At 43.5% G+C, this 13,576-nt stretch overlaps 1 protein-coding gene across 2 annotated transcripts in view; it reads left to right on the top strand.

The window, feature by feature from the left end:
- Positions 1-13,576, top strand: part of DDO (D-aspartate oxidase) — a 32,582-nt gene that overhangs the window by 6,890 nt on the left and 12,116 nt on the right. The window contains exons 1-3 of one of the 2 annotated variants that reach the window (XM_010989589.3): positions 4,842-4,860; positions 6,619-6,794; positions 10,710-10,818. In XM_010989589.3, coding sequence (XP_010987891.3) covers positions 6,623-6,794; positions 10,710-10,818 — 281 coding nt within the window. In that variant the 5' untranslated portion in view covers positions 4,842-4,860; positions 6,619-6,622. Of the gene's footprint in view, positions 1-4,841; positions 4,861-6,618; positions 6,795-10,709; positions 10,819-13,576 lie in introns of those variants that run through there. The other variant, XM_031456157.2, reaches the window with a different exon arrangement.

Genomic DNA, 13,576 nt, shown 5'->3' on the forward strand with positions numbered 1-13,576 from the left:
TCTAAATTCAAGTCTTGTGCAGAAATGCCTCGTCAAAAACCACTTATCTTCATAGTGTAACCATAAAAACAATAACTGCAAAAAAAGATGTCTTGCTTTCCAACACCCTGAGGGAAGAGGGCTTGAATATGCAGACAGATGCGCTTGTGTTTGGTCCAGTTAAAGGACATGTATCAGCTAGGGTGCCTGGAGTGAGTTTTCTAGTCTGACATTCTATTTTTCCTAAATTTACCAAATTCTCTCCATGAGTCTCCTTCCCAGTACCCAGAAGCTATGGCATTTCCAGGAAATTGACTTTAAGTACCATCTGTATCTGTTGCCAATGTAAAAAAAAAAAATACAAAATTAAGTATTCTTGCCTTTAAAAAAATAATTTATAGGAAGATTTTACTTTTTTTAAGTAATAAATTTTGTTTCCTCAACTTCACTTAAAATCATATTTTGCAAATATAGTTTAAGATCCTAAACATTTCAACTGCAAAATTATAGCATAGCCTTATCTGTTAGAGGAGTGTGCATTCCACATAAGTTCTCCATAGGTTTGGGTTTTTTTCTTTACTTGGGTTTCATCAGAAGTTCATTATTTTTTTTCTTTGTTCTTGAAATTTAGCTGTTAGATATATTTTATGTCTGGTATATTAGAACTGATGAAGCATTAGTATTATCTGGAGAAGCAAGTAAAAGAAAGATTAAGACAGTTATAGAAATACTGTCATTTAAAAAGCATTGCTAGGGGGAAAAAAGAGGATTTGGGCCTGAATTATTTAGACTTTTTATATTAATTCAGTTCCCTGGATAATTTCTCAGTTCTTCACTCGGCCTTTCCACTTGTAAAATAAAAATTAAAACAAAAACCTTTCTCCTTTTTTAACAAAATGAAACAAATAGGAGGATATGAGAAGAAAGGAGGAAGACATTTCTTCATTCTTTCATCTCTTATTTTGTCTTTCTTTTTTTCCTTCATCCTCAGTCTGTTTTTCTATTGTCATTTAGAATTTCCATCTTAGTTAATATTTGATATTTTCTTGACTTTCTGTGTTCTGGATTAGTTTGCTAGGCTGTCATAACAAAATACCACAGACTGGGTGACTTAAACAACAACAGAAATTTATTTCTCACAGTTCTGGAGGCTGGAAGTCCAAGGTCGAGGTCCTGGCAAGGTAGATTTCACTCTGCGGCCTCTTCTCTTGGCTTGTAGGCCACCGCCATCTGGCTGTCTGGCTGTGTGCTCATATGACCTTCGTGCTCATGTACCGGGGGTGGGGAAGTGGGAAGGGAGAGAGGGAGTGCTCTGTTGTCGTCTCTTCTTATAAGGGCACTATAATCCCATCGTGAGGGCTCCATTCTCATCAGCTCTGAATTCTACAAACATTCAGTCTCTAATATCCATGTGTGTGTTTCTGTATCACTAAATGTCTGAATTCTACATTCAGTTTAAATACCTGTGTGTTTCTGTACCACTAAATGTCCTGTCATCAAAACAGAAACCTCTCAGATGTTTCTAGCAAGGAGGAATTTAATGCAGGAAATTAGTTACAAAAGTGTAGGAAGGACTAAGGGAACAAAATGGAGAAGACATTAGGAAGCCACTGCCATCCCTGGGCTGGGAGGCCCCAATGCAACACTTCCACTGCTAATGCGGAAATCCCATTTCTGCTGCCGACCAGAAACTCAGGAACCCACACTCCCCCACAATGCTACTGAAACTGCCTGCCGTGATTTCAACATGAACGGAGTTGAATTTATAGATTAATTTAGGGAAAATTTACCCTGTTCCTGGTATTGACTCTTCTAACCATTATTGTGGGTTCTCTCTCCATTTATCTGGGTCATCTTTAATGTCTTTCAGTGAAGTGTAATTTTCTTCATATATCAATGCACACCTTGTTGTATGTATTCCTAGGCATGTATTTTTATTATAATTAGAAACGTTAAGTTTCTAATATATTTCCTACTGCTTATTCTTGTCATAAAGGAAGGTGATTGATTTTTGTATGTTGCTCTTATACCCAGGAACCTTGATAAAAAGTATTTTTAACTCAAAAGGAAAAAAAGCCCACTTTATTTATTGGGAGAAAACTTGGGCTTTACAGCGTAACAATTCACTAATATTAGTCATACAGGAAGCCAAAAGTACTTTGTTCCTGTAGCATTTCTTGATATGAACAGCTTTCTGATTTTATAATTGAAAAAAAGTGATGTTGTATATCTATAATAGTTGGAACCTAGTCATACAGAGGACATCAGGTCTGTCTCTGCTTGTAAATATTTCAAGCAGTACTTTACCACAGCATTGGAAAGCTCAGAGAACAAGCCACATAAACTTCAGGCAGGTGATCTTGTTACCAATTTAACTGTGGTCCATGCATCAACTTGACCTCAGCAGGCAATGAAATATGAGAGGCATAGGTGGCATGTGGATAAAAAAAAAAAAAAAAAAAGCTTGCTGTCAGCCTTCTCACTTGGGCAAATCAACCTCTCTTCACCTCAGTCTTCTCATCTGAAAATTCAGGATCGTAATGAAATGTCCCTCCCAGCACTGAGAAAATGAGATACTATATCTGCATCATTTAAGATTTTCTTGGATGTTCCAATAAGTAAGTCTTGAAGCTCTTATTTTACAAGGAAGAAAGGGTTCAATTATAGGGTCTGCCCTACTTCTGTGTCCTGAGTCAGGGCCAAGTCAATGTCAGAGAACTGAGTCTCCCCAAACTCACCCATTCCTGGCTTCCCTGCCCCAACCTGTTAGCCATATACAACTGAAGAAGTCAAGTTCCATCGGCTTGAGACCCTTTATATACTGGCAGACTGACACACCAGCAAGGCTAACACCTCATGAGCCACTGACACCCACAGAGAACAGTGCAGGAGGGGCTGTGGGCAGGGAGGACCTCAACACACCACACAGGTGAGGCTCTGGAGATGTTCAGAGCCCAGGGTACGGTTTCTGGAAAACTGTGGGGAAGGAGTGTGAAGCTGCGCCTGCCTGCAGTCTCGGGAGTTCACGTCAACTCTTGGATATCAGCCATTCGCCCATACAGTGGTAACACATGACCCTGCCTAGATGGTCCCTGAGGCCCCTGTTAACTCTCAAACCTCATGACACCTACACCAGCTTTCCTGTCAGTTTTCTGAGCAACCCCTCATTTAAGTGACTCGCTGAAGTTCTGTGGAGCAAAAAAGCAAAAGACCCATTAGCTGTATACACACACCGCTTTCTTTCTTGGTTTCATTTCTAAACGTTTGCTCCTCTTCTTGCTTTCCAAGGAAAGTAGAGTCTTGATCTGGGCAGGAAGAAGAAGGCGCCCTCTCAGATGTCTTCCGTGGCTCCCAGGACTTTTCAAGTCCAGCCCTCCATGGTAGCCAGATTTCTGGCACTTTCGCACTCTGCTCTCACACAAACCCCCGTGTAGCCGTCCACTGTTTCCTCAGCTCTCTTCAAACTTCCTGCAGATTTGCTCACACCATCCTCCCTCCTGATATTTCCCTCCCTTCTCTTCCTTGTCCATCCATATCTCACTGATTCTTTGGAGCCTTCCTTATTTCCCATCTTCTCTCCTGGACTGGCCACTTGGGTCCACCCTGCTCCTCTCTCCTGAGCCCTCACAGCAGCTAAGTTAGTGCTGCTTATTCGAGGGCTGTCTTATTCTGCCTTGTTCCCTTTCTCGAGGGAGGAAACAACATTTTAGAAATCCTTAATTCTCTCATAGCCCTTGGAGCATGCCTTGGACAGAGTGACTGCTCTGTAAATGTTTGTTGATTGATTATATAGTAGATGCTCAATAAAAATATTTATATATATATATCACCTTACAAAGAATTTTACATCTCTTAATCCAGCAGATTCTTACAAAAATTTAGTTCTTTCCCAATTTTCAAATGGGGAAACTGAAACTCAGAAGAAAGGTGACTTCCTCAAGGTCTCCTAACACCAAAGTACATGCTTTAGTTTAGACACTGAGCCTTGGAATCTGACACTCAAATGGGGCTCTGCCACTTAAGAAACCTTGGGCACATTCTTAGCCTCTTGGAGCCTCGATTTACTCATCTATAGAATGGGACTAATGATAATAGTACCTACCTCATAGGGTGGTTGTGTTTTATGGTTTCATGTACCTATCTAGCACAGGGTTAGTGCTAAATACATACTAGTTACAATATTATCATTATTTTGATACAACAAACTGCTCCCCTGTAAACAAATTTGTTGACTGTAAAGTGTCTATACACAGTGTACACTCAGCAAATATTGAATATGTGGGCTAAAGAATCATTTGGTTTTCATCCTAGATTATCTCCTGAATCATGTTTCCAGCTGCAATCAGGTCATCAGCTTAGTGATCAACAACATTATTCTGCCCTCACCCACCCCCTACTCCCACCCCGACCAGCTGACCCTGCAGAGCCAGGCACCAACGAGAGACGGCAGCTAACTCTGGGCAGCCAAATGAGGAAACTGGTGTCTGCTTCTGGTCAGAACTTGCTGGAAGTTGGACAGGGTCACCCCTTACTTACTATGCCTACAAATCAGCTGGAGAAGCCCCAGATTTATAGCAAGACCGAGGGGTGTGTAAACTAGAAAGAGAAGAGTGACCAGCTCCCAGGGGCTTGGCAGAGCTGCAGCTCCACGGAGCTTACAAGATGAGGTCAAGCACTTCTTTCTCCTGGGGAATAAGTGACAGACACAGGCGTGTGGGCCAATGGAGTGTAAGATTAGAGGGAATGTCCTTAACAAATTCCCCAATGGGAAGCAGTTTCGCTTTTCCTGTCTCTCAGGGCACTAGACCAACCGCTCACTGGGAAAACAAGTGTTGGTGCCAGAGCCTTCTGTGGGTTCCCAGGCTGCTTTTTCAGAGACAGGTACTTGAATCCTGCTTTTGGTTCAGGGGTTGTTCTGGGGCTTGGCGATGTGTCTTAGTGGGATCAGGGGACAGTGATTCACAGGTCACTGGGCAGAAGGTACCCACCTTGCTAGGTCACTTTTCTCCTCCCTGGCAGCTGGATATTCTCGGCCACAGGTTACTTTCTCTCTCTATTTATTAGAGCTATTTTGAGAAAGTTGTTGGAAAAGAGAGGCCGTTGTGGAATAGGAAAGCCGGTAAGGGGATAGGTGGCTTCCTTCTACGTCTGGGGTACAGGTACGGGCTACGGTCCTCAAGCTTACCTCCCTCAGCTGGTCTGCCCCCTGCCCTGGACCCTCCCCTTCTCTTCCCTCTGCCCTGGCCATCCTGGTCCTTCTCAGCTGGCCAGCCCGCTGGGCAGCAATCAGATAAACTCACGGCTGAGGAAATGAGTATGCTGCTTGAGAAACAGAAATAACACTCACTAAACCACAGTGGAGGACTTTAAAGTGCCTTAGTGTCAGGGACCTTCAGAGCCCGAAGAGGGCACTGACGGCTGAGCCGCACCACCTTTGCCCTGCTAGCAGCGGTGGGAACGGCCCCACCCCCTCCTGAGGGAAAGGCGAATTTTATGTGCAGGTGGCCATGATTGGTACCACGAGACCCGATGCCCTGGCTGCTGCTGATTGGACAAGGAAGAGCAACTGTGCCACGGGCAGATTTACAGGCCGGCTCAGCCCAGTAAGCTGGCCTGGTGCTAGAGCTTTGTTCAAGAGGGATGCTGACGACCAACTGAATCAATTGCATTTTCTCTCTCTGGAGTTTCCATCTGACACCTGTTAGGGAAAGTTAGACAGAGAGTGGGAACCGGAAATGGAAAGACAAGCAGGGAAACAACAGGGAAAGGGGAAGCTGACAGTGGACAGGGTTCAGTGCACTCCTGCTGCTCAGAGGGGAGGTGAGGGGAGGACACTGAGCCCTCTGATGGGGGTGGTCAGTCTCAGGATACCCAGCCTAGGATCCTGGACATCTTTCTCCTGCATTTCCATATTGACTTTCAGAAGAAGCCCCCTTTATGAGACAATCTCAGTGGGTCTCCTTATTTACTATCCACAGGAGCTAATAAAGAATTCACCTGGCTGGGTACAGATGAGGGAGTTGAGGTGAGGAGACCTTGGGTTGCTCCCCAGGTTACAGAATCAGAACTCCAGTCCACGAAGGACTCTAGCCTCCTTATCTGGAAAGCCTGCTCTCAGAGGGTGGGGTTTCAGGACAGGGGTGGAGGGGGGAGTGGGAGGTGAGGGTGAGGGTGGGGGGAGTTGATGTCCAGTGAGAGTGAGGAGCAGGAGAGAAGATGCCGAGTTCAGGTATTCAGACTTTGTGTCACGTGGTTATAGTTAAAAACCAGTTTGTAAACAGTAAGAGCTGAGTTCTAAATTGCCCGTGGGTCATGCCCTCCCAGTGGCTGCTCCACAGGAGGTTTCTGGGACAGCTCACAGGGCAAGTGGTTTAGGAATGAGTAGAAATCTGCTGCCAAATGCAGACCTACTCACCAGTCGTGTGTTCTAAGGCAACTCCAGGCTGGTTTTGCGCTATGGTCTAAACTCCATGAAGATCTTGTTGCCTGTACCCTGACATTTAATGGGCAGATTGCTTATAGGAATTCTTCTCACCCCATGAGAAATGTTGACAGGAAAGAAACCTCAGGGCCAAACCTTGTACTGGATGGAATAATTCTTAAGACAAGGTTTATAGTTCATGCTTTGCCTCCTCACAGGCCCATGGATAGAGTACGGATTGCAGTTGTGGGGGCCGGCGTGATGGGGCTTTCTACCACAGTGTGCATTTCCAAATTGGTCCCACGATGCTCCATTACAGTCATTTCAGACAAGTTCACTCCTGAGACCACGAGTGATGTGGCAGCCGGAATGCTTATTCCTCCTACTTATCCAGGTGAGAGAGGGGTTTTGCTCCTCTGTCAGATAGGATAGATGTTAGGTAGAACGGTGTTGGTGGAATTCTTTTGACAAGAACAGCTGGATGGGCATGTAAGTGTAAGGTGCACTTTTAACATCTTGTTGGTTCATCTGTTAGGAAAGGCTAGTTGTGCTGCAGGACAAAAAGAACCTCCAAATCTTAACAGCTTAAAAGGCAAAGATTTATTTCACACTGTATGTTGACTGAGCATCAGCAAGTGTTCTGTTCCTCACCCAGGGATCTAAGCTGATGAAGCAGCCACAGCCTTGAATGTGGTCAGTACCTGTGCCTGAGGGATGAGAGCTCTGGGGCGGAGGGTGGGGTGGTAGTGTCTTGCCTTAGCAGTTAAAGGCTCTGGCCAGGAAGCAACATTGATCACTTCTGATGACAGCTCATTGGCCAGTCCTTGCCACATGCTCCCACCCCTCAGAAGGAGGCAAGGAAATACACTTCTATAAGGCTCCCAGAAGGCAGACTGCCAGAGTATTTGGTGAACAGCACTAATGGCTACCACAGTTGGTAATTCTGTTCTTCCCTTGATACCATTAATGACCATCAAGTCAGATTACTTGTAATGGGACTCATGTTATCCTCACTTCTAAGGCAGTATAAAAACGGTCAACATGTAAAAAAAAAAAAAAACAAAAACTCAAAACAATCAGTTAAAATGTATTCAGGCCTGAAAATGCATTATTTTAAAAAACATGCCCATGCACCCTTTCCATTCTGTATTCTTCACATGAAATGGGAGGAGAAGGAAACAGCATTAAATAGGAAACAAAATCACTTTGCAGCTAATGTCTCCACTTTCTCATTTCTATTCTTTTTTTCCCCTTTAATTTTAGTTTTGACTTTTGTATCAAAATTATACATGTACACAGTTTAAACAGTCAAATAATTACAAGTTATTACAAAAAACAGCAGTCTTGATCATGAAAACTGCCTTATCCATTTAATCTGGAAACTCCCGTTCTTCAGTTCAAGCTGTAGTCTTTGTCTCAATTGCTGGCTCCTCCCTCCTGCTGTCTCTGCCTCTCTTTCTGGAATCGCCGTTTTGCCGTGCCTCCTGGACGAATCCTCTCATTCTCTTAGCTTTTTTCCCCTTCCTATTTCTCTTTTTGTTTTACTTTCTGGGGGATTTTCTCAGTTTTGTGTTTTACCTTGCTGTTGGGCTTTTAATTTCTACTATAGAATTTTTAATATTGCAAAGCTGTTTTTATTCTTTCAATTTCCCTTTGTTATCACATACTGTATTCTATAGTTGCAACTGTCTCTTTCTGAAGATATTAATCATAATTTTAAAAGCTTCTTTTCCCTGCATAATTTCTGTTGTCTCCAAGTTGTGTTTTGTTTGTTTGTTTGATGTGCTCATTTGTCATGTTACAGGTGGTCCTCTTTACCTGTCTGCTGACATTTAAGTGCAGGACCGTAAACAGCCGATGGGAATTTTTGAGCCCTTGTGTAGGGCTTGTTGCCTTGAGGCTTTGTGAAGTGGGATGAGAGGACTGTTTAGCTGGGGAACTTCTGGTGTCATTATATTTATGTCTTTCTTCTTGGGAGAGTCATGTTCCCCGAAGAAGAGACTTCCAATCTCCTGGCTGGGGAGGGTGAAGACCTGGCTGGCAGCATTCTAGAAAGAGGGGGAGAGGAGGGCTGGGGACTTAGCATCTGGTTTGCATGTGTTTCCTTAATGTTATTGTTTTCAGTATGGCATCCCTGCCTTCACCTGCTTGGTGTTTCCCAGTCCAGAGGCTCCTTGTTTCACCTAACAGAGAATAAACTCATCTTCTCCCAGGGTGGAGAGGGCAGTGGCCTCGGTCTTACAGCCCAGGAGCTTGGCTTTGTCAGTGCCCATGATGGTGCTAGAGCACCTCCTGGTTGCTGCCTTGCAGGACCAAGCAGGAGCCTGGTGTGTTTGCAGAGTGCTAATTTCCACTGGCCACCTTTCTTGTGACCAGAGTCCTTGTGTCCATCTTCCAGGTGTCCATCCCCTTGCATGCATCAGGCTCGAGTGTTGAGAAGGCTGCCTGATAGTCATGGAATCGTTTTTAAAGAAGTAGGGTCATTGGAGAGTTCATTCAGGCCACTGAGGCCCGGCTCACCCTTTCCTGGGTGGTTGAGGCCCCTTAGATCAGGGGCTTTCTCTCTGGTGCTGTTAGACAGACTTTGGTTTTCAATCTGGGCTTCTTTCAGACCAGCCCTAGTGGTAAAAATCTTCCATGCTCATCAATGTCAATACCATATGGGGACTACACTGTCCCATAGGGCTGTTGAGAGGATTAAATGAGTTAATACACGTGAAGCATTTAGAGCAGTGCCTGGGACACAGTAAGTGCTATGTCAGCATTTGCTACTGTTATTACTGCTACTCCAGCTACAGTTTTCTTTTCCCAGCTCTTGAAGGCAAATTAGGTCACGAGACTTGCTCCACCCACTGTTGAACTGAAATTGTCTTTTCTTTTGGGATGACTTTTGCAGTGTATAAATAGCAGTCCCTTTTTTGTTTTTTACTATTTGGAGTGGGAACACATAGATGCATTTCAATACAGCCTCATACACTGGCTTATTAGATTGTTGGAGTATAATCCACATGAGATCTAATTTAGTTCTCACTGCAGCTTATTATTTATTTGTCCCTTATTCCTAAACAAGTAGCCCCAGTCTGCAATTCTGGAATTTTGTGCCTATGTGTTGAGTTCACATGGGCACATGTTTAAAGACAACAGCATAGATCCACTATAAAATAAATATTCATAGGACCCTTGACAAGTGGCTCTTTTTAAAACCTGCTACTGAAATGTCCTCATTCACCTAGAAGCAGGATCCTGGGGCCTCTTCATCTCCACCATGAATTTTAGGGACATCTCTCCAACAGAGCTGACGCAGTGTCCTCTCTGTTCAGTCTCCCCATCTTCTCTGTGGCTCCCCCAACACAGCCCCTCAGGATTACTGTCCCCCAGTCCCTGACCTGACCCTGAGCTCCCTCTCTCATGACCCTTCCACAGGAATCAGATGGCCAAATACTTCATCCACAGCTGGATTTGTCTGTGCCTTTGGGTCATGCTTGCTTCTGTGCCTAGACTGGACACTATTATTTTGGGGATTGAACCCTGACCCTTATTTCCTCCCTGGCAGGCCTGGCACCCTTCCCGAGGTAGTGTCTGGGCCCAGTCTCTTGTGCTCTGGTAGGGATGCCTGATGGGTAGGGAGCACTGGTCCATGGGACGCTGACAGAGAGGTGGTGCCTAGTATGGCCCCCTGCACACCCCGGAAATGCTCCTCCAGGCTGGTCTGTGATTCCATGGAGTGGAGGGGGTTGGAGGTAATGGCAGTCATGGATGGGGCTGTGGAGAGCTCAGTTCTATAAAGCAGGCCTTGTTTCCTTGTGTCAGGAAGAGGAGCCACCTGGGCCTCCCACTGATGGGCAGTCTGTTCTCTGACCTGGACCTCACAGATCTCCCCTGGTCTTCTGCCATGTTTTCAGTCCCCGGGTTCTTACTCCTATAATTTCAACTGTGTGACCAGCTGGACGCCTCAACCATGAACTAAGTTGGCTCAGATTGATTATGGACCTTTCAAGGACTTCTGGAATAAGTGTAGTGCCAAAGATCCCTTTCCAGCTGGTCTTTATGTTAGATTTTGCCCTCATTGGTTGCTTTTCCCTCTGTTGGTTGATCATTATTAATCATTATATGAACCGATGTTGACAGCACGTGTCAACATTCAAAGCTCTGGTCTCTGACAGATCCTCCAGCACAATGTGGTACTTCATCTAAATGTTCCTCTCTGCCTTTTTTGTTTTTCCCAGTTTCTAGGAAGGAGTTTCTCTGAAGCACAGTCATTGTCATCATTTCTCTTTCTGTTCTGCTTTGCTTTTCTCCACCATCATAGACACACCCCTTCACAAGCAGAAGCAGTGGTTTAAAGAGACCTTTGATCACCTCTTTGCAATTGCCAATTCTACAGAAGCTGAAGATGCTGGTGTTCTTCTGGTGTCTGGGTAAGAGAGGAATTCTGAAGTTATTTTAGAATTTAGAATGATCTTAACAGACTTGAGAGTCCAACCTAAAATATTACTGAGTACGTACTGTGAGCAGAGTGCTGAACTAGATATGGGAGGATTTAGACGAACATTTTAGGCTTTATCCCAAAGAACTCAAGAAAGCCAGTTATAGTGTTAGATTTTTAAACAATAAACAAACATTACAGTTTCTCATCACAAGTGCTATTTTGAGTTTCCTCAGGGAATTTGCAGTAATTCACAAATACAGCTAAAAAAAACCATATAGCAGGTAAACAATGAGTTTGGGTTATATAGGGCTGCTAGGGCTGATGGAAGGCAAACAGGTGTGATATTGGAATGGGTGTAGAGACCCAAGGCATAGGCACATCTTATTTATTTGATGTCCTTGGAGAATGAGATGTTTCCAAAAAAGTAAATTTCATAGGTCACTAAATTTACCTTTTGAAGTGCCATTTGGGAAAAATATTTCCGAAATGGTTAGCATGCTTCTATTTGATTCTAATACCTGATTTCAAAAGAAATGCAAAATTAAATAAAAGATTTTCAAATAATTCCTATTACACATTTCTAACACAAACTGGCACTTAAAATATGACAATATCTTTGTGTATTTTCTTAAACAGAGATCACTAACCATTCTATCACTTTTAATTTATGACATACACGTATCTTATCTGTGTTTTTCTATGTGATAACACAACCATACCCTACAGCCTTCAAAAGAAGAGGGATATCTGTCTTTTGCAAGGTTCTCAAAACCACTGCATCTTTTGTGCTTTTTTTTTTTTTTAAATTGTTTTGTTTCCTCTTTTGAGAGCAGGCTATCTGCTAACATTTTCTGCTGGTGAATGCACTTGAATTAGGCACATTTCCTCTTCTTACCCTCCTTCACATCGCAAACTCCAAATGATGCTGAAATCACTAGTTTCCCAAAGGAGCAACTTAATTTCTCTACCTCTGAAGATGGATTGAAACTGCAAAATTGCCTCCAGAGCCAGTTGATAAGCTACATAGAATCATTGTTCTCATTGATTTACGGTCACACTTTGTTTTTGTTCAAACCCAACACAATCCAGTCTGATTCACAAACATTGGCTCTAAGTAAGTTTTGGAAACAGCTGTGTCTAAGATTCAAATGTCCTTTCAAGAGTAAGACTTTGCCACCATTGAGGATATTAAAAAGAATGTACTTTAAGCTGTTCTAAAAAGAGTTATTTATTTTCCTCATATGAATGACTTTTATCCCACTTGCTTTCAGAAAAGATTTGTATCAGTCAAGCGAAGATAAGGGCACAAATGTCCTGTGTGCCTTGGCATAAGTATAAGCTTTATTCATCTATTCATTCCTCCAAAACAATTTACTCAGCATTCACCAGTATTGGGTACTTTCCTAGGAATTAGGAAAATACAGATGAGCAACTTACTATATACTGCTTCTCATGTAGTAGATGTATACTAAATACATGCCGAGTGAATTTTTAGGAAAGACAGACATGGTCCTGCCCTCATGTAGCTTATGTTCTGCAGGGAATGTCCTAAATCTAATGAGTTACAAACGATACACGAGTCACCAAGGTAAGAGTACAGTGTACTATGGAAGCACGAAACTGGAGAATAAGTATGCTCTGGGAAATTATGAGAAGCCACCTGGAAAAAAGTAATGTTTCAGTGGAGACCATCCGCATGAGTATAGGTTAGTCGGCTGACCTCATAGAGGTGAAAGGGGCTGAGACAGAGTCCAGGACAGAGGAGGCAGCATTCCAGGCAGAAGGAATAGTACATGCATAGACCTGAATCTAGGGTGACTTTGGTGTGTTGGAAGGACTAAAAAAAGTCTGCGGTCATGGGAAGCCATTGAGGATTTTTACATTGTGAAGTAACTGATCATATTTGCATTTCAAAAAATACTCTGTCTGCAGTGCAGAGAACAGATTTATGGGAAGAGAGATGGTGATGGGATAGATTAGGTGCTGATAGTTGGCACAGAGAATAGACGGATTTGAGAAACACTTAAGAAGAGATTTATGGGACTGGGTAATTGATGGCATGTAGCAGGTGAGAGAGGAGAGAGTCAGGGGTGATTCTTGGATTTCTTGAGTTGGCATCCAGGTGGATGGGGAAAGGGATAGGGAAAGAGTGGGGCATGAGGTAAATGTCTGAGACATGGAGGTAGACTTATCCAGTAGGGAGTAGACAACATAAGTCTGGATCTGGTTTTGGGGCTCAGGAGAGAGTAGAGGGATGGAGATGTGGCCTTCTGCGTGTCTGGCCTACAGATGATGACGAAGACATGGAAGAGGGCAATCTAGCCCAGGGAAGGTGTGCAGAATGAGACAACAAGAGGGCCCACTGTAGAGGCTTGCAGGAAACAACGTTTATTCCTTCCACAGGAACTGCGCTGAATGAATCACTTAGAGAGATAAATTCCCCTACGTTAATGATCATATCATTAGCAACAAAGTGCAGCACTTAAATGATTTTCCTTGCTATATCAGAGCAGCCATGCTTTACAACATTTGTTCCTATTGATGAGAACAACCCAATACTTATAAATCCAAACCTGCCTAGCAGCTGTTGGTAGTACTATTACAGGCTTCTTGTAACAACCAATATCATTGCAGCCTCATCACCCCCAACCATGACTTAACGATAACAAGGCTTCCCCTGTCAACCCCTGGCTTCTCTTATCAAGAAATTAATGTGACTATCCATGACTTAACTCGTAATTCACACC

The sequence above is a fragment of the Camelus dromedarius genome, chromosome 6, assembly GCF_036321535.1.
Source record: "Camelus dromedarius isolate mCamDro1 chromosome 6, mCamDro1.pat, whole genome shotgun sequence".
Lineage (NCBI taxonomy): Eukaryota > Metazoa > Chordata > Mammalia > Artiodactyla > Camelidae > Camelus > Camelus dromedarius.